The following is a 26,954-nucleotide window of genomic DNA, read 5'->3' as shown; positions in this document are numbered from 1 at the left end:
GGGGAGCCCCCCCCTCCTCAGCCCGGCCGCGCAGTCCGGACAGGGTGGCCAGAAGGGACTGAAGGGACTTTGCCGCGCCGGGGCTCTGGCGACTCGCCCGAGTTGGCTGGGCCTCGCAGTGCAGAGGCTGCCGGCTGAGCCTGCCCGGCAGAGGAGATGCCCGCGCCTCTCGCCCGCTGCGCACCGCAGAGGAGGAGGAGGAGGAGGGGGAGGAGGAGGGGGAGGATGGGGGGAAAGGAAAAAGCTCCTTTCTTGAAAGTGGAATGGCAGAAGGTGCCATCGTGTTTTAACATATGTGGACAAAATTATTCTTTAGAGAGCCTCAGTTTACTTTTAATGACTCAAGAACCCAAAGCCAGAGTATGCGGTGCATTTGTAGTTTATCAGTTGAGTTTTTACTCCCAGATTCGTTTGGAGCACAAGGCTAAAGTGCATCTGATACCATCAGCACATGCCCTTTAGCCCACAGCAATCATCCAGAAGCATCAAGTAACCTCTCTGTTAGTTTCTGGCCGTAAAAGTGCTCATCCACAATGCAAAGCCAAACAGCTTAGCTTGAAACAAGAAAAAGCCGAGAGAGGGTTTACACAGCCGTCACCTAAAGGTTCCCAGCTGAGAGGCACGTCTACAAGTGCTTTCGTTTCTCAAGCCTCAACTAAACTCCTGGCTCACTCTGGCGTGATCTGAAGAGCCCGAGACTGAGCGCTCAGCCATGGTGCTGGAGCAACGCCCACTGGTTTCCCGCTGCTGCCCCGACAGCCACGGCAGCATGAGCAAGGCAAGGTGATGCTGAGTGTCTGTGAGGAGCTCTCTCGCTAACATAGTCCCAAGGTCTTCTCAAGGTGGCTGTGCAGACAGAGAGTAGTAACGAGGAGCGGCTGGCATACAGTGCCCGTCTGCCTCTGCAGTCAGCTAAATGGTTAATTGCATCCTTGGCGTTGTTTTACACAATTCACTATTGTGCCTGGAGGCTCCTGCATCTCTGCTGTACATCTCCACTGAGGACCCAGAGATGGAGACCTGAACTTCTGCTTTGCCTAACAGCTAAATTATACTTTGTATAGAAAACTGATCACGTGGTACCCTTGGTGGCAAGTTGTATAGATCTGTGACCCAATGAATTCAGAGTTGCTCTCCAAAAGCTCTGAAGTCTACCAGTCTTACGGTTACAGAGTCCCTACAGGGATGCACACACTCCAGCTGGGTTCTGCGCTCTCTCCTGAACTATGAGCGAGGAGGAGGAGGAACTGAGCGTAGGGCTTCTCATTTCTTCCCCTTTCATGCAGCACAAGGCACTCCAGAAGCAGCCATGGCCTCACAGAGCCTCCTGGCCAAAAGACTTCGATCTTGAGGGCAAAGGCTGAAGAGTGCATGAAAGTGAGAGAGACACCGGGGCAAGCACGTGTCCCACCTTGCAACATCACTTGTTGGCATCTTCTCATCTGATCCCAGGCTGCAAAGGGTTGCAGCTCCACTTGTGAATTACTGGGTACCCTTACAGCGGTATTATCAAGTAAGGAACAACGTTAGAGTAGCAAAAAGACACGGCTCTGCCCTCGGCTGGGGAGGCACACTGGGACAGCCTCCAGCGCCAGACCATTTTTAGCAAAAGCAATCACAAATACAATTAACTTCTTAGCTGACTTGTCTACAAAGAGGGAAAGGCTCCATACGATAAGCAGCACTCATTATTACTCTGCTGCAGAATTTAGTTCTTCCAGAAGTAATACACTCTGTTTCGCCAGCACCTAACAGCAAACCATATAACGTGAAGATGCGGAGTTAAGGTACCTGTAAATGCACTGGTTTTGTTTCCTGGCTTTTGTGCTTCCCAGGGCTGTCCTTTGTTGTGCAGCTCTGATATTTTCCAATTTTTTTATATTTGGATATAGTAATTGCTAACACAGAGCCTAAGGCTAGCAATCATAACATCTATTTACAACACGCACACTGGCTGTGTGCACCTGTTCCACCAGCCTCCCGTTTGCTTCAAACATGTCAGTCTCCCTGAGGACACGTTCAATGAGAAACCACCCCCCTACCCTGCAAAGCCCTGCTTTACTTGCTGCCAAGCCTCCTGCATCCCCCTGGGCAGATTACTTTTGGAAGGCTGGCCAGGGAATATTTACCAGCTATTGAATCAACAGAGTTCAGCCACATGCCAACGTTTCATGCTGTTACCTAAACGGTGGCAGAACTCTCAGAACTCCATCAAAACAGAACTGGTTTGCACTTTGGTATTAAAAGTTATGTCCAGGCCTGAACACCTCGTTGAGAGCTGGGCCACACAGCAGGCTCCTCTGGGCAAAGATTTCTTTTCTAAGCAGCCATTACGCAAGTACCAATCTGTGAAAAAAATCTGAAACTCAAAGAGAACCTTGATTTGACATAGTGCTCTTGCTGCATGTTCCGTAGAAGGGAAGTCACCCACATCTTTAGATCTAATGGATAGTAGGAAAGAAGCACCAAGTGCAAGGTTCTGCACGTGGGCTGGGGCAACACCAAGCACAAGCGCAGGCTGGGCAGAGAACGGATGGAGAGCAGCCCTGAGGAGAAGGACTGTGGGGTGTTGGTGGATGAGAAGCTCGACTTGACCCAGCAACGTGTGCTTGCAGCCCGGGAAGCCCAGGGCCGGGGTGGGTGGAAACTGGGCTGTAAATCCTGGGCCAAAGTTATTTCCTGCAGCTTAAGAAAACTGCGTGGGTCTGGTGATGTCTGGTCGTTGTTTTTAAACCCTCCCCCCCCCCCCAGTCGGTATTTCTAATAACAAAGGGTTAGAAGCCAGCAGGCAGCCCCGCGGCGCGCAGGCAGCAGGCAGGCAGGTGCGAGCGGAGCCCAGAGCCCCCAGCAGCATCAAGGGCAGCACCCACCGTCGCAGGCAGCGGAGCGGAGTGTCCGCAGCAGCAAGAGCCCCGCGCACCGCCCCCCCGCGGGGCGCCCCCCCCCTCGCTGCCGCGGCCGCAAACCCCGCAAAGCCCCCGCAGCCGCGCACAAAGCGCGCACGGGCCGGCGCGGCGCTGGGAGCCGCCGCCGCTGCCGCGGGTCCCAGAGAAGGGCCAGGGGCCAGGGGCGGCTCGTTGCCGCGCAGCCAGGCTCGCCCCTGCAGCCGCCCCGCAGGAACTGGGACATGGCGCAAAGGAAGAGCGGCCGCCGGCTTGGGAACTGCTCCGCCGGGCAGCGGCCGCTGGGTGATACACGTGTCAGCGAGAACCGCTGGAACAGGAAGCAGCTGTTTCTTCCAGCTGTGACACGCTCACCCTTGGTCGTCGAGAACACGGAGAGAACACCGATGCGACACCCGTTGCCGTGCCAAAGCTCCATTTATTGCAACACCGCTACACGTCTGACAAGGGAAGCCAGCTGGCAGCTGCTGCACGTCTGTCACCGCCAGAAAGCACCCCCGCTTCCAAGGTGCGTCCACCAGCAGACGGAGATCTAGGAAGAAAAGGGAACGCTGAGTACACAGCAGGGCTCGGGTATGTTTCCCTCGGCAGCGTACAGAGCAACCGCATTTCTGTCGGGCACTACAAAATACGCTTCCAACGGCAGACTAGAACCTGATCACCTGAGGCCGACCCTGCCTGGGCAGGGGCACAACAGGGCACACACGGGAAACCACATCCCGCCCTGCTCCCGGTAACAAGACTGTCGGTAAAAACATCTTTATTACAGAAGGTGCTACTTATTTAAAATACCTTATTACAAAACATCTTATTACAAAAGTTATTTTTAAAAAAGTAGTATCTTGTTACAAACCACCTTATTACAGAAGTTACTACTGGTTAAGAAAGATCTCATTACAGAAGCTGTAAGGAAAGGTTTCGCCTCAGTTCATCTTACTGCCCGGTGCTCCCGTAGCACATCCCGGCCACAGCTGGGAGCTACACAAGCCGAGGCGGTCCTGACAGCTTCTCTGCTCCCTTCTCGTGCGTTTCGCTCAGGGCTGGCTCGTATGAACACGCATGAAGCCATTACATGGATGGTTTAGGTGCTCTTCCACATGGATCTCCTGAACACCACAAGTAGAGGATGTGTCCCCTTTATCCTTCAAACAGTATTTTAACATGAACACAAATGTATAGCTATTAAAAACTTAAGATCTGCTATCAACATAAGTACAATCTTCCTCTAAAAGTTTAAAAAATATTTTCAAGACATAATTAGAACAGAGTACTAGAATAATAAATAAGTTATCATTACAGATACCATTAGCATCAAAAGGAAATTATTAAACCAGAAGAATTCCCCAGGAACGTAAAAGATCAGCAGCTGTGACATACATACACTTGCCGGTGAAACAGAGAGCTGGTTCAGGAAGGAAGAAGGTTTCTTGGTTAATCACTTAGAAAATTAGCTCATCTTTCCTTTAGCTGCTCTCCTGAAATCTCAGACCCATTCAGACCCAGAATCTTGCGACTTTCCAATGCTTTTGTTTCATACACGATCCCCAGTAAAGGGCCACGGTACGACTGCAAGCAAAGACAGTGAGAGCACCAACCACCACCTATGCCGAGCATACTGTAGCTCCCAACAACGTTAAATAGATAAATAAATAAGTGAAACAGATTCCTAACAGAGCACTAAAACCCATTTGCTTCCCAGTAAGGATGTCTCGAGAAAGTGTTTAAGGGTTCCTGTAAAGTTCAGACTTTCCAAATCTAAAGAATACAAACAGCTAAGGAATTACTTCATATTAATTACTCTGACCACTCGGTGCTTTATAACTTGACGGGTAGAAAATGTAATGAAAGAGGCCTACTAAACAATACCCTACCAAGTTAAAAAGAAAGCAAAAAATAGAGTGGTGTGGGGCTGGTTTTGTTGTTGGTTTTTTGTTGTTTTGTTTTGGGCTTTTTTTGTTTGTGGTCTTTGGTGTTTTGTTGGAGGTTTTTTGGTGTTTTTTTTAAACACAGCTGAAATGATCCAAAGTGGTTGTTGTGGGCAAAGCTCCACTGCTGCTGGAGTCTGACAGGGGAATCCAGCTGGCAGCTGCTGCACATTTGTCACCCACTTCTCACTCTCTTATTTCGTCCTCCAGAAAGCACCCCCGCTTCCGAGGTACATCCACCGGCAGACGGAGATCTAGGAAGAAAAGGGAATACTGAGCACGTATCAGTGCTCGGATATGTTTCCCTTGGCAGCATACAGAGCAATTTCATTTCTATCAGGTACTATAAAATATGCTTTCAATGTCAGACTATAACCTGATCACCTGAGGCCTACTGTTTAAAGAAACAGGAATTCTTCCAATTTTTCAAAAATTTAAATATAAAAACCCAAAGCAGATTATAAGAAAAGTGCTCCCATTCTTCAGTATGTATTATTTAGAAATGCCTTTGCCACCATGGATACCAAAAGCCAAACATTAATTACTATAAGCCCCGGGCAGTATCTACAGAAAGGCCTGACCTGCTTGTGCCATATCCCTTTGTTTACCCAGAAAAGGCACAATTGCCTCAAAGCACCCCACAGCCAGCGCCAGGATCCCAGAAAAAACTCGTGGCATCACAGAGAGGACAGACAAGAGGCTCCTTTTTTGACAGTTACCTCGATCCACAGCAAAACAGAGATACTTCCCACGTATGGCCAGATCTTGCAGGTCAAGAAAGCGAACAAGTACCCCGATAAAGTCACAACAGCGCTACCACTGCAAACGTCACCCACAAGAAATTTAACCTCTAAACAAACACATTCACATCTTCCAGCCTCTGTTCGTTCTCTGTACTACGGAGTTCCTGCCCAATAGGCACCACTTTTGCACTTTCTGACACCTGCCTCCTGCCAAAGCAGACTGTTGGGAACACATCTTGAAAACGCATAGGGATGGAGAAATGAGGGGGCTTGTAACAATGCACCTCTAAATTATGGCAAGTTAAGACACAGGGTATGACACCCACTCATCCCAAAGAGCAGACTGCCAGGACAGGCAATTTGAAATGCCTTCAATGAATATATAATGACGTCAAGGTAATGGCAACTGAGCTGGAGCAAGCAGCTGCCGCTCAGACTCCCGAGAGCAACTTCGCTTTGGGCTTCACACAGATGTTCAAGAGCTCAGGGCCAGGCCTGTCCCCACATTAACTCTTAACACCTTTGTAGGAAGAGATCTCACTGTGACCGGATAGGAAAACTAAATGAACATTAACAATATTTTTGGCTGGAAGGTGCAGGAAACAGTTCAAGGGAACAGATGACAGCATGGGAGACCTTGCCTGAATGAAGATTTGCCCTTAGCAATTGCACCTAGATATGTATTTACCTTGGAGGGAATGAGAGAGAACACACAGTGACACAACTGCAGCGGCATGGCAGTGGGTGGTAAATGTCTAGGGCACCTTGCAGCATAAAAAAGAAAAAAAGTCAGAGACAGTCATCAGATTATTTGCAGGACTAGACGACTCACAGAAAATATATGGTCAGCCATCGAGAAAGAAAGTTTTTTTCCTTAATGTCTCAGCATCAGCTTAAATGCTTCAATCCAGAAGTAACAAATTCCCCCTGCTCCATTCTGAGATGCCTATTTCCAGAAAGACGGGCTGCAAACAAAAATTCCTCCCATCAGAATCTGGTCCTTCTCCCGTGCTCTTTTAGAAGAGGAAGCACAAGCCACAGATATTAGGTCCAGTACAGCTGTGCTCACTAGCTGAGTGTACCTGTGGAGCACAAGGCAGAGGAGATGGGGAAGGAGACTCAAAGTATTTACAGAGTTCCTCTCAATCCTTTGTGAAGTCCAAAAGGACTCCTGTTGCAAGTGTGTATGCTGCCAACAAAAGCGGACAGATTTATTTCAAAACTCCCATTTTAACAGACGAGCTCAGCTAGAAAGTAGTGGGAAAAGCAGATGCATCATCAGCACCTTCAAATCTATGTCCTAAGAGTGAGCCTGGGGCTGAAAAAAAGCAGTCCCTGAAAGGTGAACCATTCCTTGCACCTCCGTGTGATAAACACGGCAGGAGCTAGAGCACCATACCCATCGCCTCTCAAGAAAAAGAGTGGGAAGGGAACAGATGACACAGCCCGTAATCATTTGCAATGATGTATCTTAGCGCCGAGTTAAGTTCTGCACCCTTTGTAGCAGACTCTGGCTCCCGGGAGGACTCAGAAGTAGTTGAAGAGGAGGGTTCTTCACCCGCTGTGTAGTTAATCTGCATTAATGACATTAACTTACAAAAACCACAGTGGATGCTAAATGTTTGCACAGCTTCAAAAAGGGACTCTAAAAATCAACTGAAGGTTACTGAGGCCTTTTCTGCTTAATGGTACAGAAATGCCAAAGACACTGTTGGAGACAGGACAATGAACTAGAGACACCTTTCATCTAGATTCTGCTGGGCAGAATGTTCTTAAAACTGGTAAACTAGAATTTAGCTGAGAAGGCTGGTTAAATACATTGGTTTTCCATTTGAAGGAAGCAGATAACCCATCTCAGTGATTTATGGTGCTGCAGAGATGGGCTGGCAGCTATGGAGGGAAACCCTGGGGATGGTGTTTTAGTGAAAAGACGCTTGTCTTTTCTTGCTACAGAACAGCTGTGAAATGCAAAGAAGTCCAGTCCAGCTCTTTGGAGGGAAGCAATGCCTTCTCCACAAAGGCGGGGGTTTGATTCTTGGTGCGTTTTTACAGATTAACACCTTGGGTTGGGCTCAGAGCTGCTCCCAGTCACTGAAATGTACCACATTATATTGGCTCTCGCTGTGTGGTATCTAGAACTTGGTGTCACCGTGTAACAAAGAAAAGTGATGTTAAAGAAAAGTGACATTAACATAGAAAAAACCAGCCTACTGAAATAGATGGAAGAAGAGCCTTTTTCACAGCAGGGTGTATGTATCAAAGTGCAGGCTCAGAAAACTTGCAAAGGAGTGCCCAAAGGAAAACAGGAAAACAGAGAGGACTCCATCACACTCAGAGGGCAAGTTGCCAAGAAACACCTGGAAATCATCGTGATGCATTTTAGCACAGAGAGATTAAAAAAGAAGTTGTTTCCAAAGTCTCACAGAGGACAGGAGGTGCTGACAGACAAAGGTGTAGTCAGAGCAGCAGAAGTCAGCTTGCACTTGAGCCTGCCTGCTTCAGGCTTACAGCTGACATGCAGCCGACAGGCTACGCCAGCTTGGAGGCTTCTATCACGCACCCAACTGACTTTGGGCTAGCTTGAGCCTGATCACGTTTGGCTCAGCTGTGCTGTCTATCTCTACCCTTAACACGCACACCAAGCCTCAAAGGTACAACCGTGGAGATGCAGGCCTGGATGACCGTCACATTTCCCAGAGAGCAGACTATGCCAATTGTTGCTAATTAGCGTTAGCATAACAGTGTTTCATCCCTGTGGAACAATCCCATGGGAATGCTTTCCAACATGTTCCTGTACATAACTTTACAACTGGCACGTTAAGCAAATGTTTTGCTTCAGATATGAAAGCTGAGAAGTTTGCTAGTTATCTGTGATACCAGGAAGTAATTGAACAAGAACTCTCGATTATATGTTTTAAACAAAAATTGTCTTTTTTCAAGGTGGCATCCCACCTTTTTTCTCAGCTTCCTGACAGAAAGACTTTATTCCTTACTTAAATGTTTGAAAGTGATGGGCATTATGAGCTGAACTATTAACTAGCATCATGATCTGGAATCTAGAAACTACCCTTTGAAGTGAGCAACAGCTCTTCAAACTCTACCATCGGCTCTTTGATGAACAGCTGTGAGGGAAACAGCTTCTTAGAGACTTGCAAGCTGAACCAAATTCCCCTCTAGAATGGATCCCAAGTACTTTTTGTGTCCTCTTATGTCTCTCTAATCTGTGGACATTTAGGTTTTCCCTTCAGTTACTAGATTTGTGAAGGTTTTTTTAGCCTCAGATACTCTGCGGCTTGTTTTTCTCACATGCTTCAGGACACTACCAGACTGGTACAATGTATTCAGTGATCTGAGACAAAGAGTTCAGACTTCTACACTAGCTTCATCAGTTCGGTGGTTTTTGCCCCTGGAACTTCCATAGTTACCTCATTACTCAGTGTTTCCTTCACAGCACTGTCGCCCTCCAGCAAACACATCTATGGACTTAATCTCAATATTGTGACATCCAGGTTTCTGGCACAACTCCCAGAACTTCAAGTTTTATTTACTTACGTAATTTATACCCTTTCCCACATCAGAGTAATTAGCATAAGTGTCTCTATTGAAGTGTGTTGGTAAGTACACTAAGAGGTTGTACAAGTTTAGTATTTTAACTGAAGGAACAATGAGGTACTTACACGGCAGACAACAAGTAAATTCTTCTACTCTCCCCTTTCTGTAATAGTTAGTTTCAGAGCAGCTGTCACCGTAATCTCTGAGAAAACGTAGAATCTTTCTTACCGAGAGAGTTGCCTGTGTCTGAACTGCGTCTTTTCCGGGAGAAAGATTTTACAGATGAATCTGTCTGTTCTACAGATTCGTTCACAGGCTCAGCTCCTGAAGTGAATTGTCTCTCTTCTGTCTCCGATGACCTGGATTCACTTTTAACACTAGTATTCTCCTTAAAAAAACACAACACAACAACAAAAGAAATAAAACCAAAGATCACTCAATGTTATCTTATAATAAAACTAATATAAAACCAATAAAACAAAATAAAAGCTATTCTTCTCCACTCCAAAAGGGCATCTAACAGGTGGTGAACACTGCCTAGACAGTTGACATAGTAAGTGTTTTTAACTCAGAATTAAGGTTGCTAAATTGAAACAACCTCTTACAAAACATCTTATTAAGCAAAATATGAGATCAGAAAACCAGAATACACAAAGTTAGGGTACATGTCCCCACAGTCTGAACTTTTCCCTCAGTTATTAAACTAGCTACAAGAAATACAGGTGCACTCATTCTTACCAGCACGTGTAATAATAATGACAGATCTAGCTCAAACAACTTGACAGAGCTGTGTGATGCAGAACCACATGTGAACCACACATTTCTGGTTGGGAATCTCACCCCACCCCATCCAGTCGTTAAGACATTAAGTTATAACGTGTTGCTTGCTTTTTAGAGCCCTCTGCTGCTGCTCTACATGTATTTTGCAGGCAACCATTTGGTAAACTGGTACATTTCCATGATCACGTGGCAAAAACCTGTAGCTTAAAAAAAAAAAAAAAAAAAAAGGCCCGAACAACCAAGTTCTGTTTCATTTTCACTGAGGCAGTACAGGCCCAAAGTTAAGCACCTGGAATCTACCTTTAGACAGAAAAATTTTCACAGTATCACCTGTTCTAGAATAGTCATCTCTTCTGCAAATATCTCATCCATCAATAACCTAAAGATGAATGACTGCTCAGAGCCTGCAATGTTTCCTTCTATTAAGGGGAAAAAAAGCTTTTGAAAACCATTATGTGTGAGTTTACAGAAGACAAGAGGTCACACTTGGTAATAAGATAGTCTTTCCAAAAATCACGCTCACCACCTTGAGTCTGTCATTACTCAATGTTGAGTATATAACAGGCTATGTGTATACGTATCAATAGAAACACACATACATTGCTTGACAAAGTTGTATAATAACATTCAAAAAGGCCTGTGCAAATACAGTAATGGAGTACTCCAGGGAGAACTAGTTCCCTCCCACACACCTCCTGCACTTGCTGGATACCCATTTGACTCTTTTTTTCCTCTTTGAAATGTGCTGTCTGGATGTATTGCTTTAGTACTGTTAACAAGGCCACGTGAAAAACACGTGGCTAGCAGTGCCTTTTGTCTAATGTCTGAACCACAACCCCTTCCCAGGCACAAAAACAAAGAAGGCAGGCAGGCTGTAGGTCACTACCTTCACCAGCTAGAATCCAAGTCTCATGAGTGATGATGACTTCTCTATTCCTGGCGACATTTACATAATAGCAAGTTCTAGAAAAATTAGTGAGCAGCCTTCATCAAGTAGTGAGAGAAGGGAAGATTTCTCAGGTAAGCATTCTAAACTGGATATTCCACCGGACAACTGCTCTAGAAACAATTCTGCAAACTCCATTATTTAAAAAGAAGAGAATAATGAAAAGCAATACCAGGCAGGGGATGTAGAAACCAAATTGCAGTGTCTGATAAAGAAAAAACAAATAACATGCATATTGGGATCACCATTATTAAGACACTGTTACTAGCCTACGTGGTGAAAGTAGTCTAGACACTCTAACTAGCAGTTCTGCAAAGGACCTGGGGATGCTGCAGTGCCCAGTAAGGCTAACGACACCTTGGGCTACACCGGGACGAGCGTGGCCAGCAAACTGAGGAAATGTCATTCCCCCTCACTGGTGAACCTGTACTTCCAATGCTGTGTCCAATTTTAACCCTCACAGCTGCGTGTGTGGAAACTGAAGAGCAGTCATACTGCACAGCACCCCTTTCAGATTTCTTTTTATCACTGTGTTTATAGAATCTTACACACCAACTCTTCAGTAATCTAATGTAATAGGTAATAATACCATTTTCATCCTAACAGCATCAGCCTAGCCCACACAAGTCTGGTTCCCAAGCTATCCCTTTTTTTTATTGTTTGGTCTTTTAAGCGAGCATGTCTCTGACCATGGATTCACCGCACCTGTGGACAGACCCTCCGCTCAGGTCTAATACTTCTGCAACTTCAGAGTCCGAAACATTGTTTGGCAGAGAATCAAGCAAAGCTACCAAAGCTGACAGACGTGAAAGTTTTGCCTTTTCACTTCAGTTACTGAAAAACGCCAAAACTGCTGCATCTCACTACTTATATGACTTACGAGACACTGACTGGACTATACCTATACCCAGCTGGAACCATGATGGGAAGCTGAGGCACTAAAATTAGCAACTCGCATGAATGGGGTTTGCTGGATTAACCTTCCCCAAAGAAAGCAAGCGTTTCAGCCTTCACATAGGTATGCTGCCAAGGAGACTGAACGAAATCGGAGGCAAATTCCTCTTGATCAAGCATTACAGAAATGTTCTATTTCCACTTTAACAAGAAAATAAAACATTTCTTAGGAGTAGGAGTGGAATAAGAGATGCCCATTGAAGGCCAAAGCCTCTAGAAGTCTAGGACAGAAATTGACTGAGGCTGAGAGGACAACGCTGGATCTGAACTGTTGAATGTACTAACTCTTTTCATGTAAAGAGCTGCTCTTTAATTTGCTGTCTTTTAGGAAATCGGGAAAGCAGAATAAAGCAGGTTTCTACTAAACTGTTACTTCTATGAGGAAGACAGTTCAAGGCTCAGTGCTGGTCACAAAAGTAATTAAATGCTGGGAAATACTGTGAACGGAACAGAAAACAGAACAGTACCAGCTTGGTCAAAAGGTCCCGTATGCTAAAACCGACAGTTTCAAGGGCTGACTTCAGTCCACAGAGCAGAAACCCGAGATGAAGTACACGGTATCATCACAAGTCTTTGGGCTGAAAGTAGCTGGAATGTGTAAGCAGGAATGCCCTGCTCTGTTTGCGCTCCTTGTTCTTGCTCTTCCCTACACATCAGGTTACAGCTGTTGTTTTGAGACTTGACGCTGGGCAAGACAAACCTTTGATCTGACCCAGCAGAGCTGTTCTGATGCTCTTGTATGAACGGTGGAGGAATTTGCTCCCCCTCTGCTTGTATAGAGAGGAATAGAGCGGTCTTCTGTGCACGTCCACTATTCTGTCATAAGCTTGCTCTAAAACACATGGTACCAACAGGCACTGAAAGCCTGAGTGCTTCCAGATTCAGGGATGAGGAAGAAAACTGTGCTGGAGCCTGATGTGAGGAGTACAGGCACAGAAGCCTCCTCTGGAGAGTTCTGCACCTGCCATGACCCCAGGCTCTGGACAAGCAGGGTGTTAAGTTAACCTTCCCTCTCCCGAGTTTGGGAGGAGGAGACTAGTTGAAGAGTAGTTCTAACAGAAACAGGGAATCTGTCAAACAAAACGCTGAACACTCCCTGAATTGCTTTTCAATTGCTCAAAAAATGAGGCCAGTTATTTAACCAGGATTCTCACAAATATACAAAACCTCCCTCCCAAACAACTACGTGGTTCGTGTGCTTAATTCCCCCGGTTCTTGACAAGGAAGTTCGGGTCACGGACTCCAAAGGCCTTCAACAAGGGACAACCTATGATTCTAAAAATGCAGTTCAAAAATTCTCAAAACTGACAACATTTAAAGTGCGGTCAACACTTAATATAATGAGTGGGCACCAATTAAGGAGTACTGCCAACTCTATGCACTAGCACAGGGATGTGCTCTTCCCTACACGGTACTGAGCAGAACAGTCTAGTCTAGGCTTGAGCTATGCAGAGGCTTGATCAGAATACACATCCCTTTCTAGAAAGATACCCAAGAGGAAGAGGACTAATCTTTATAACGCTGAAAGCAACAATGGGAGGTTTGCGCCAGCTGATGATTCCCAATCTAGAAACTTCAGTGAAGGCGTCAAGCTACCGACAGAACAATAAAACAGTAGCTTCAATGCACACACAAAAATGAGATTGAGTGCCTACATGCAAGGTAGGTCTCATGCAGCAGAAACAGATGCAGTCAATCTCCTGAGCTTACCTTGTTTTCAAAACAAAACAAAACAAAAAAAGCAGAGCACGCATTTGCTACCTTAACAGAGTAACATCTAGAATGCCCCTCACCCCTCATGAGACTTACAATTTTACATACCGGGAAGACCAGGTACAGGTAGACCGAAGTACAATTACAACTTGTTGTACACCACAAAGTATAAACCAATGAAGATGCTTTATACCAGTCAAATGTCAATAAACTATACTTTCCACAGAAAACAGAACTTAACAACTATTTATCAGAAACAATCTAACCGTTTCTCTAAATTTAAGCAAAAATCTGCCTCCAGCGGCAATTCTCAAAATACTCTTCTTTGTTGGAGATTAAAGATGGTATGTTACAACCTAAAAAAGCATCCACTTCATCACCACGAATACACCTGCACTACGCATGTTTCCCATGCAAATGAGCACCCTAACTCGGCCAACAGGCTGACACATGTCATGCTCATTAACATGGGAAACATGGGATACTTTTTCATTCCGTCTTCTTTTTTATACCTTGCTTTACCAAGCAAACCCTTCACTGTCCATTAAAAGCTTAATTAAAGAAGCCTTCAGTTCTTAAGCAGGCAAGAATATTGAAAAGCTATCGGTCCAGACCCTAGCATTGCTATCAAATATAGTTACCTCAAGAAAGATGTTGGTTTACCTCTCCTTACCCCTTACCTGCTCTGGACTGAACAATTCTTCCTCAAAAAACATGAGGGAGAACTCAGCTGGGCGGTGATCTGGTTCTTTGCTCCATTTTTCATCTGCTTCCTGTGTGGTCAGAAGTTCTTGTAGTATTTTAGCAGCAGCAGCAGTTTCTATAGACAGAGTGGTATCGGCAGCACAAAGAATGTCAGAAGGCTGTAATGGAGACAAATTCAGTGCTCCATCTGCTTCCACCAGAAATGATGTGTCTGAAGTTACAGGAGTGAGACATTCCAGCTGGCTTTCCTCAGTTGAAGAAGGTGTGTAACTATTAACAGGCAGTGCCTGATTTCCATTAAACTCCAGGATCGAATACTGGCTCTCTACAGGTGCCACTCCCACCTTTTCAGCTTTGCATGATGAACGCACCTCAGCTGCAACCTGAAACGTGGCTTCAAGACTGACTTCTGCCTTCCTGTTTTCTTCAGATATATTACATAGCCAGTCAGACGGCATCAGTTCAGCTTCGTAAGATGACTGCATTGGAGGATTCTGGAAAAAACAAAATGCAGTGAACTTTTGTATCAAAAAATTACCGTGACAGGATGTGTATTGATTCTGTTTATCCATTTATCCAAAAGCTTGAAAGATTGTCCGTTATTCTCAGTTAAAATAGCAAGTTTAACCAGAAGAAAAAAGAAAAAAGCTACTGCTTTGTCTTGGTTTTCATTAACCACCTTACTCTTGGCACGTTTCCTTTCTTCTATTCATGGTCTATCCTGGAGAGAAGGTTACTTACTAGGAGCTGGTGTATGCCTGCAGATGCATTGTCTGCACATCCTTTGCACCGCAGGTGTTAAATATACCCAAGCACTCAAATCAGAGACTTCTGGTCTTAGTAGGACCTGTGGGGGTACACTAGAACCACCCTCTTCACGTGCCACATACGTAATAGAAAATGAGAGAGAAAATCCACCTGCCTTCAGTTCCTTCTAAAACTCAAGCATTCCTGTTGCTGTTATATAAAAAAATCAGTATAAACCGCAACATTTTTAAGCAAAAGAAAAAGGTCCATATGCTGTAAATGTGCATATGGACAACACAACTTGAGGAACTCACCGCTTCTTAACCAATAATACCATTTTCCTCCTCAAGTGATTGTCCATAGGCACATCTACACAAGGGGTGCCCCCCAGGGACGCCCCAGTCCCAGGATGAGTGGGAGTTCAAATACCGGTGAAAGCAAATACCGCAAAACTGCCCTGCCTGTCACAGCCTCACATCTGGACTCTCCTGTCATGACAGTGTCCCACAAAGGCACAACTCAAAGTCTGCATCGATCTGCATAAAAACCCGACAGAATTTCAGGTCAGAAACACTTCTTGTAGAACCTACAGAGACTCTGCCTTTGCCATCACAGATCAGGTCTGAACACTACTAAAATTTTTCACTGTAATGACATCACAGGACGACAGGACACAATCAGCAATCCAGTGATGATTTTTTTAGTAGCATTCATATATATCGAGTAACCTTTAAAACAGAATGAAGACAATGAAAGAGTTTTTCCAAAGCAGCAAGTCCTACCCAAGTGAAATGATAGATGACATTTTAACAGCCAGTGTCTGTACTGCTACTTCTTCTGGAGGTGACTCAGTCAAAGGACACTAGAAGGGTCATTTCTTCTGACAAATACAAGTCATACAATGATGTTGAACAGAAACTCAGGTCTATTTAAAATACAGCCTTCTTTTGGAAGGGATCCAGTATGAAGGAGTAGTCCTTAGTGCCTGACTATCCTTAGACCTTTTAGCTGAGCTCATGGTTAATGAAAAGCTACTTCCAGAGACGAGTAAATTAGAGAACAGGAAGCTACAGGATCACCTACTAGGAAAGCCGTATCAGATCAAATGCCAGTGAAGGACTTGGTCTCTCCCTGATGGAGATACCACAAAGAGATGAGATCCTGTCTCCTGGGTGTGTGAAGGCAAGTCCTAGTGTGGATTCGTGTAGATGTGCCAGTTTGCAGATAGCCACAAACTGTGGAGGGTGGGGGGAAACGGAGGGGGAAATAAAACCTGGAATTTGAGGAATTTAGGTTGTTAAGCAAAATCTTTTCATTAAAGGCTAAGCCACCTTTATGTTTTTATGAGATAGGTTCAAACATTATTCCTCTCATTTGATTTTTTTTTCAGTTCTATTTTTTTTAAAATGTTAATAAGGTGTTTCATTTCTGTTGCTTTGCTTGTTTAGTGTCATAAGTAGTCAGGATTCTAAGTAAGATCTGGGTTACCAAACCGTCCAGGAATAAGATCATCCCTGCCAAAAACCAATGAACCAACCCACCCATACTGAATCTTTTTCTGCCTCTTCTTAGGGGACCTCAGCTTGAAGCTGTTACAGCACATATTGTCCTCTTGGATGCACTACAGGATCTCGTGTGTATTTCCAACAGGAGAAAGGGGCCACGCAAAGGTACAATTTAAATCCTTTTAGTTCACCTGGAGAAGGATGGGGGGAGGCAGCAACAAAACAAGGAAAACCGATAAAAGATTGAGAAGTCAGGGCCTGAAAGACTAATAGCTTGCTGGTCATTCAAGCTCAAGAGGAAAAATGGTCTGACTTAGCAGAAGTGGTGAAAGAGAAGATGGGCATTTCACTTATAAGATTAGCGTAGCGTGTGCAGGAATTAAAGCACAACCACACCTTTTCAGGGACCGCTAGGACTACACAAATCTGGCTTGAGTGCTTGGGCAATCGGAATTAGTTCAGACTTGATTTCTTTTTGAAATAACATGGCTGATTATCATTCCTTATTACAAATAAAAGCAAACTACTTAGGACTGCTTTTAAGGTCAGAAAGTTCTTCTTTTTTCTTGCATGTTTATTTCTTCCCGTTACCTCTTGCTTCAGTTCCACAAGGAAATACCGACAGCTTAATAACCATGGTAATAGCAATAATCAAACAGCAGGGCTGCCATTAAAAAAAAAACAAAACGAGGTGGGGGCAGGAAAAAAAAAATTAAAAAAATCGCTGAAATCCAATATGTAGCCTCAGTTCACATCTATGATAAAGCAGCGGGGAAGTATTGAGCTAATGGTTGTGAGCTGCCAGCACTGCTGTTGCAGAAGATAGCAGGAGGTCTCTCAAAAGACTCATTCCTACCCAAGGATACTGATTCATCACACTAATCCAAACCCCACTTAAGAGAACCCAAATGAAAAATGGGTAAGAAGTTGTACCTGAGCTCCCTGTTTTGTAACCAACCGTGATGAGAGTGTAATACAAACCTCTGAAACCCCGATTTCAGAAACCTGGTGAGATACACCACCATCAGCCACCATGTCTGGGTATAACCACCTATGTCCCCTTGCCATTCCACGCAGTAATTCTCTGTAGCTTTTTCTGGAGAGCAAACTGCAGCCAACCAACCAGTTAGTTACGGGCCTGGTCTGCCCATGTTCCAGTCAGGGTCACCTAACACTTTCAGCAGCTCAGGTGCGTACTGTACAAGCCCAGCAGCTGGCCTCCAAGACCCAGAAACTCCACCTGTCTTAAATCTCTCCTAAACTTAAGAGTGATGCTCTCTGCAAGACCCAGTAAGGAACAGCACAAGGTTTAGGCTTCCTTGTCCAAGAGTGCCCGCTTTTCCTTCTGAGACCACAAAGCACCGTCTGGATCCAACAGAAACGGGGCTGGTAACCAGCTTGCTGACTACTAGCGTGCCGATACGGTTCACTGTCTTCGGGACTGGTCCAGCAGTTTCGTATAGGCTTTGCCACTCCTACCTAGCAGCACACAGCGGGACCAAACAGCCTAAAACGCCCCGCAAACCACGCTTCAACAGCATCACACTGAATTCCTGCAACTGGTAGAAGGTATTGAGTGGAACGATAGGAAATATACCACGCAATAGTTCTATTTTTTGTGAAGAACAATAAAAATGCTTAGTCAGCCAGGGCTGATGAATTTTACCACTTTTGAGGATTTGTGCAAGTGGTTACTGATGGATGATCAATACACCAGCTGGGCACGATGCTCAATACTGCAGCTTGCCACATCCCCCAGCAGAAGTCTGGGGAAGTATATGCCCCAGAACACACAAAAGGCAAACTGATTATTCCCCACAGCTCAGCAAGAACCGCAGGCAAACTGCTGTCTTCTGTACCACCTGCACAGCCTGTCACCACGTTCCAGGAGAAATGACCTATGCTATGCTAAGACTCAGAAATCTCTAGAAGTCCCGTTGATCCACGCGGTACGATAGTTGTGTTACCCTGCTCAGAGACAGCCGGTTAGACCTGGTGGAACTGATACAGGGCACTGCTCGCCTTTGGCCTTCTCACGCAGAGGATCGCCTTCCCGCAGTCTGCCCAGATGCTCGGCAGCTTTTTGCTGGGGGTTTCCAGGAAACAAAGCAACCACTAGCAAGTGGCCTAAAGCTCTTCTGACTCCACACACTGCCCATGGACTTGCTTCTCCAAACAACTGATTTTTACTAGACCCTTTGGACACTGTATATTATCCTTCAATCTAGCCACAACACCACCTTTGACAACTCCTTTGGAATGATTTACTATCCCATGGATCTCGGCCTTCCGAGATAAGCTATTTAATTGTGACTGCCCATCGCTCAGACGGATCCTCATGTCCTGGATGAAAAAAGCAGCTCACAATGAAAGTGAGAGGACAAAGATGTACTGTGCGAAAAACAAATACTACAATATCGACGGCATGACTGGCTGTTGGCTATTTATAGCCTTACACTAACGTGTTATCCTGGCCATAACCTGCCCATCTTGGATAAGCTTATTTTTTAAAAGAAGTCACGAATAAAAGAGAAAGGTTGATATTTGCAAGACAGGAAACTGGATGATCAAGCTTGGGTAGGTCAACCCTTTTTCAACACGCATAAGCATAACTTGCTTCGCTTGTCCTCTGTGAGGGGAAAAAAGTATATGCGTTATGCTGTAATAAAAAAGGAAGCTCTTGCATTTTTACTTCAGATCTTCTGATATCTGATAAGCCAGGCTCTCCAAATAAGGTGCAGTTTCCACTAGAATTACATAACGCATTTTACAGGAAGCACTGGAGTTATCTTTAATAAGAGATCTCCGAGGTGGGGCCCATTCCAAAAAGTCACCTTAGTTTTTCTCGTTCATCAAATCAAACTCAGGACTGCAGGAAACTATCTGAGACAAAGAAGTGGAGCTGCTTCTCAGTATTTTCATAATATTAAAGAATCTCTTTTTGTCCAGGCAAGAACATTCTTCAAATACAAATGCAGGCTCATTAACTAAAAGTGATTCTGGTGAAGTCAAGCAAAAAAACACTCCACTGATGAGGACACCCACTATGCTGCTACCCTGAAACCTAACCTGAATTACAAAACTACCCGTTTAACATTCAGTGGTTCTTTGAAATAGGTATTTGTAAACCACATCACTTTCACTTTATCAAGCAGATCCATTCTCAAATTTATATCCTTAATTTCACAAGTGTATAAACCTGCAGTTCATTCATACAGTCTCCTTCGCTTTCACCTCCTTTCAGTAGGCTACGCTCACCTGGACAAAGCTGTCGTGGGTGCACGCTGAAGCAGCAGGACCAGCACAGCCAGCCAGAGGATCTGTGTGGGCTGCTGCTGAACAACTCTGCGGTGTGGCTGCAAGAATTCAAACACAGCTATCAGACTGCCGGAACCTGTGTCTGGTGTGCAGAGTTCTATTGCTTACTTTGATTAAACATTTCAATAATCACACAGTAAACGAAATTCCAGAAATTTATTGTTACCTCCCAAGTCATTTTAAGACCAATTTCTTAATCTTAAAAATATTTAAGATATGTATAAATACATTAAAAATATATATTGTAAAATTGGTAACACACACACATACATACATGCAGAAACTTCATAATCAGAGTCTTTTGTGTCTTAGTATCACCTCTCTGATTTGGCTGCTTGAGTTTCTTGTCACAATACACCACAGAAAGCGTATTCACATAGCTGAGCCTAGGTGTTCGTACACACTTGTAACCATGTGAATTTTAAGACTTACAAAGAAAATGAATTATCTTAACCAAGAGTGTATCATTCCGAAGAATATCATGACTACTCCTAAACTACCACTCACCAGAAAGGTCTTCTTATGTAAATGAACCCTACAGGCACAGATGCATTCAAAAGGCACGACCGGACTTGCACTGTCAGGTGGCACCAATAACTAATATGTCTCACATGGTCTCCATGACTGATTTTTCATTATTAGACACTCTCGGATAATAAAGCTTCAACGCATTTCTTTGACGCGATTCTACTACTGTCAAAGGTTTTGCAGATAGTTGAAAGTAAACAGAACTAAATCCTTAAACTAATTATGGTCTAAGGCTAGTGGGGAAAAAAAAAGACTTAGATGAGCATATTTTATGTTACTGACTTTTCAATAAGAATCGTAATGAAAAACCAGGGAAATCTTTTGGTCACGGAAGTTAACAAACAAGTTTGAATACACACAAAAAGAAATCTTTTGACAAAGTTCTACTTTGATTTCATTTAATGGGACTTCAAAAGTGAAATGAATAGAGTCAAGCATAAGATTGAACATACATTCTTTAGTTCTCTCACTTACTAAATACGTATCTTAAAGTTAACTATCACTTTCCAAACAAACTAATCTTGCTGCTGTGCTCTCATGATGAAGGAAACCAGACTTTTTCATGTGGACATTTGAAAAAACACGCTTTCAGCATTCTGTATGTTATAATATATAGAAGAAAGGATAGCGGAGAGATTAAGAGATACACAGGCACAGAAGTAAAACCACCGAGACAGTCCTAGAGTGACAGTGAAAATTAAAAGATTTATCATACTCCAGTGAAATGTCACTTACACTCTCAGAAACGCTAATTAATTCACTGGAGGTTTCAAACGCCTCAGATTCCCTAAGTTTCTGTATTTTAGTTTTGATTACACCTTGCAAAATTTGGTATGTTTTCACTGCGTTCTCACACCCACCTCCCACCCCAGAAGATTCTACCTGAGCAACATAGCCAAGTTGTCCTTTAAACTTAAAGCAAAAGGAGCGTCATCCAGTGAGAGAGATCTCCATATTCATGTCTAAATCTACGCTGGTCTCCCTCAGCTCCCCTGCAGGCAGTACTTCAAAACAGGCACTTCCAGGACACCAGTAATCTTACCCCAAGACAAACTCTAAACCGAGCTACGTGAAATCGCACCCGAGACGCCCCTTTCCTTCCCTTGACTACGGGAGAGGGCTGGGGCCTTAGCTGAGACAGAGACAACTACAATTCATCATGATGAGTTTCAGCCTATGCTCTGTACCAATAGAGACGCAAAGCAGGGACCACCTCCCACCTTAATGAAGCAAGTATTCTGGATGAGGCTTGGAGCTACCTGGTCTAATAGAAGGTGTCCCTGCCCACGGCAGGGGGGTGGGAACTTGCTGATCTTTAAGGCCCCTTCCAACCCAAACCATTCTATGATTCTCAGGACACCTGCTCCTGGGAGAAGACTTAATAGTTAGCAGCTGGTAAGGCAGGCTCCACACTCTGGCCACCACAGTAATCTCTGCATAAGGAGCACGTGGCAGAAGTTGCCTGTCTCTTAAACATTTAAGTGTGTCTACAAGAAATGCCCAGCTCCTCAGAACCCTTCCTTGACAAAAATGACGTTACGGGAACTGTTGATTATTGTCTGAAATGTTCTCAGCAGAGGTCTCAGAAGAGATGCACAAAAGATTTAACGATTTCACTGTGTAGGATTTCTAAACAGGGATAGATAGCTGTCTTTGTGAAGGTGCGGCTGCCAAAGGAGAAGCAGGCAGAAGGAAAGAATAACAACTGAGCTTTAGTTTGTTCAAGGCAAGAGTCACTGTTCTGAATTTCAGAAGTTTTAGGGAAATAAAAAAAAACACCACAAACCCACAACAAATACACCACCACTCCCCAGAAAATACCCTATCATGTGATTTTTCCCATTCAAGGTAAGGGCAAGGAAAAGAACAGTAATTTGCTTCAACTCCTCTTCTGAAGAATAAAAACACTTAAGTGAGACTGATTTATTTTGTAATTGAGTGATTAAGTGAGACTGACAATTGTGGCAGAAATAATTCAGAAAAAAGAAAGGAGCCAAGACTTTTGTACTTTCTAGTCTTCAGTGCATCAAAAAATACAACATAAAGAAGCTAAGCAAGAAAAAAAATTTAGATACAAAAACAGTATGAGCAGAATGAAATATTCTACACCAGGAGTCCTCAAACTACGGCCCACGGGCCGGATATGGCCCCCCAGGGTCCTCAATCCAGCCCCCCGTATTTACAGAACCCCCACACCACCCCCACCCCCGCCGGGGGTTGGAGGGGGAAACCAAGCAGCTGCAGATGACTTCCTGCCATCTAATCCGCACGCCGGCCCCCTGTTTAAAAAGTTTGAGGACCCCTGTTCTGCACAATACTTTTGACTGATCTTTGAGTTTAAAACCTTAACCTGGAAAAACATGAGACCAAGGCCTAGGATACTACTTCTTAATAACAAGGTCTCAGTGCTTTAATATCATTGTCCAAGTTTTGCTTAATTAAAAAAACAAAAATGAAAGTTAGCCTCACACCGACTAGTTTTGGACAAATGTTCTTCTCCTCGCCCTTTCACCTCAACAGAAAGGCTATCCAGAAAATCACCAGGGGACACACAAAATCTGGAGGAAGGACACGAATACCAAACAGAAACTCCTTTTGCTTTAGGTCCATCTTCCTTTTAGACTTGACACTTTCTAATTCTCACTTGAGATATACACATGGCGGAGTATTGTAGAAAAATATTTGAAAGTCTCACTTTAAAATCTATTTTTGAAAAGCAAATGCAGAATTTTTTTTTCATACCTCTTGGATAGCAGGCTTGTGAGTACGGCACTGAAGATGCAGAGCTGCTGCAATTTGCAATGGATGTGGCAACGCTTTGGGTCCCTTGCTGAAGTGGCGGAAGCGAAGCCGCAGGCTGGAGTGTGTACGTGGCTCCTGTTGGAAGTGTCTGGAGTACAGGAAAGGCAGCCCCTTTATCTGGAAAAGCTGGGGAAGCCCCTTGCCCTGGCAGCAACCCAAGTGGTCCCTGCTGGATCCAAGTGGAAGGGACTGGAGTCGGATCTAATCTTTGTGCTGGTAAAGTGCTGGGGGCTTGGCACGAGGTTGCCATGTAGGAGTTAAGGAGAGAAAACACCTTGACCGTAAAGTTGATGAAACTGTCCTACAGTCAGCAGTCCTGCAGTGGGTACAAAATAAAGCGAAACAAGTGTTAAGGAAAGGAGTTTTCACAGGCAAAGAAAGGCAATATGAGGAGCCAAGGCTCTACAACATGATTTGGGAAGACGACCTTTGCTCCAGCGTACTTAATCCAGAAAGGAGACTGTACTCTTAGACCCGAGCATGCAGTAACTGCTGTGTGGCACACGAGCGAAGCGCCAACACAGAGGTGTCTGTGTAGCATTCAATCTCCTTAAACTGGCAGTAACGAGTTACCTATATTTAGAAATGTGCTATAAATCAAAATGTGTAGTAACTTACTAAACCAAACAAAAGCAATTTTGAAAGTACGGTGTGTTAAATCAGACAATACATTCTAAAAAAGGGACATCATAAAGCAAGATTTGACCAAACTCCACTACTGACAGCTCACAAACAGCTAAGGGAAGGGCAATGTCAAAATCCTCCAAAGGACTTTGCAAGTACTTTATGACAAGTCATTTATTTGGTCAAGAAAAAAATTTCAAAGCCAATTTTTTTCGCAGTCAGCTCAACTAGTTCAGTGCAGGCTAAAATATCCCAGACTTTGCCATTTTGTTATTTCCTAGAGAGTCCTTTTATTCTTCTCTATTATTTTATAGTTTCCTCTCTCAGACAGTTACTGTTTCATGAAATGGTATTTGCTTTTATACCATGACAGCTCAATTTCTGTTTTAGTGACTTTGTGGAAACACTGACAGTAACACCGCAAACGCCTGTGCTCATTGATTTCTGCAAGAACTACTGCATTTGTGACTCCCCTGCAGGATTGCATTTAGCCATGAGAATTACGAGTTTCAGGACGGTTCATGTCAATAGGGTTTATCTAGAAGCCAGGCTTTCTCAGACCTGTAGTTTCCAATTCTCACTCAAAAGGACTTTTTTTTAAAAATAGCCTCACATTTACCTCTTGCACTCCTCTGATGAAAACTAATTCAAGAAATCACTAACATACAGTCATTATTCTGCAAGTTCCCATTTAATCATTAAGAATCACTAAATAAATACCAGCTGACCCTGAAGATTTGCTAAGACTTAATGTATAGGACCGTTTATTTCCTGTTCAGTACTTTCACCATTTATAAACAGAGAAGGAACAGGGGTATGAAAATTCTTTTGTTTATATTTTACCTTTGGATAGGGACATGAAGATTATCTAGTTCTAACACGTAAACAAGACACCACGGGATGCCAAGTTACCAACCTCCAGTTGCTGTCCAGGAATTGTTCCTGAATGTTTAACAGAGCATTACACCCTGCAAGACACTGGGAACAGACGTGCCCCTAAACAGTCAGTACAGAGCGCACAGTGCATTGTCAGCCTGTCAGAACTTGACTGCATAGAAACCCCAATGTTTTCCTTGTTCTGTCTTTCTAGAAAATGAGACTCCTAGAGCAAAAACTCTGAAACTGCAGCCATAAAAACAGAGGACAAAAAATGAAAGAGTCATCTCTTTCTCATAATTTCCTTTACCAATGGTCTGCATTACATCAGACAAACCACATGTCACTGAAGTCTGCAATGACTCACCTTAGCCTTAACAAGGTTAACATCAAATCATTAGTTTAAATGCTTCCTAGCCTCCCTACTGAAATAAGTTCCATCCCTTCTCAGATGCTTCATTTTGTCTTCTTGGTATTGCACGTGCAGTTCCACACACATCATGGAAAACACCACTTGAATTAGATGACAGTTTCTACCCTGACACAGTAACCAAGAGTATGGGGATACCCTACTCTGCTCTAAATGCCAGCCGGTGCTGCAGAGAGCAGTACCGTCAACTGCTTCTCCCCTTCTCCTGGTCGCACAGTCCTGCTGCTTCTCCTACACCGCGCCTTACAGCTCTGCACCCATGGGGTGCATCACCCGGGTCCAAGAGCCAGCCACAAATAGGCTATTAAAGTCTTCTCCGATCACTGCGCTGAACCAACACGCTGCTGTATCAGCGGCAAGGAAGATGACAGTTAACATGCCACCAAGGGAATGGGAAGCCGGAGTGCTCTTCTGGCAGCAGCCCAAGAGCACTGCAAAGCAAGATATTCACATCTTCCTTACACAGCGCCAACTACAAAGCTTTAGGGCCGATACAAATTTTGTGGAATAATCCTGAGGGCTCACACTTGTCTTGGGAAAACTCAGATCCTCTCAAAGAGGGTTAGAAAGAAAGAAAACACGTTCTAGGGCTTTTCAGCAGTATTATTTTCTAATTAGCTCTCACCTACTCATTCAATCCGTTTTAAAAACTACGTAGCTTGTGAATTCTTTTTCAGGAGACAACTGACAAAAATCTTACTACCAGGTCTTGTCTCCTTTGCACAAAACTAACAGGATGCTCTAGTTACCACTTCACATGACTCACTGTTTCACACACATTTAATGACAGCTTATTAAGCATCCCTACTGATGGGCATCCTTACTGACGGGCAAGAAGCAGTAACGTGCATCTGGTAGAGCTGTGCCAGCTCCAGAGATCGAGCAAGGGTGTTCTTAGTGTAGTACGCAACAGAGACTGTACTGTAGTCTACAGGCAGCCTGAAATACATGTGAACCATGCTACTCATGCTTACTGGCAGCAGATCTACCTGCATAAACAACAACAGCTTCCCTACACCAGGTGAACTGAGATGCCACCGGCAAGGACAGGTAACCCTTCTCCCTCAGGAGAGCGTTGATTTTCAAATCCCATGCCACCCAGCGCTTCTCAAAAACCCACCAAGACCCCACATGGCCCACTCCGACTCACCAGGCCTGTTGGCATTGCTGAGCGTCGAGGGCGGAGGCAGCGGCTGCCCGTTCAGCGGCGTGCCGAGCAAGCGCTGGAAGCGGTTGGGTGGGCGGCTGGTCACAGCCAGGCCCGCTGCCATCTTCGCCCTGTTGCCTTTCGTCAGGCGCTTCAGGTGGACGAGGAGGTCGGGGCGGCCGCGGCAGAAGTGGGGGCTGCGGAAGTGATGCAGGGGCCCGGTGCAGTTGCCACCGTTGCCTTGTCCACCCTCTGGGCCCGGCCCAGGCCCGGGCCCCACCACACTGCTCCCCGGCAACATCCCCACCTTGCGGAAGCCATAGAGACTGAGCTGCCGGATGAAGCTGCTGAAACCGGCGGCTGCCGCTGCCCCGTCGCCACCCGGCTGCGCGGCGACGGCCGGCCCGGCGCCCAGCAGCTCGCACCCAAAGAGCGGCTGGTTGATGAGCAGCCCCTGGCCGGAGGCACCCAGCGAACGGAGCGGCAGCGCGGGCTGCTGACCAGCCGCCACAGTCTGGCGGGGAAGGTGTCGGCACTGACGGGGACGGGCTGCTGCGACGCGTCCGTGTCGGTAGGTGGCACCAACGCCGCGCTCAACCGCCGCCCGCGCGGCCTCCGCTTCCCCCGCCACGCGCCGAACGGCACGTGCCCCGCCCGCGAGGCGCTGCCCGCCGCGCGCGGCCCCCGGCCCTCAGCCCCGCCGCGGCGCTGGTCCGCGCAGCGCCCCGGTCCCTCGGCACGGCACGGCCGCAGCCC

General features: G+C 45.1%; 1 protein-coding gene across 1 annotated transcript; it reads right to left on the bottom strand.

Annotated features, from left to right (window-relative positions):
• Nucleotides 1-331: 331 nt before the first annotated feature.
• LOC121080168 (heat shock factor protein 5-like) lies at nt 332-26,954 on the bottom strand (the record flags this gene model as incomplete). Its single annotated transcript, XM_040578040.1, is given in 9 exon segments — nt 332-2,346; nt 3,258-3,435; nt 9,352-9,511; nt 14,197-14,715; nt 19,732-19,829; nt 23,062-23,422; nt 25,876-25,979; nt 26,202-26,666; nt 26,669-26,954. Coding segments are annotated over 9 exon segments (2,187 nt in total), but the record flags the coding sequence as incomplete, so codon positions are not given.

The sequence above is a fragment of the Falco naumanni genome, chromosome 21 (assembly GCF_017639655.2).
Source record: "Falco naumanni isolate bFalNau1 chromosome 21, bFalNau1.pat, whole genome shotgun sequence".
Classification (NCBI taxonomy): Eukaryota; Metazoa; Chordata; class Aves; order Falconiformes; family Falconidae; genus Falco; species Falco naumanni.
Note: the sequence above shows the minus strand (reverse complement) of the source record. Positions and strands in the feature narration are given on the sequence as shown.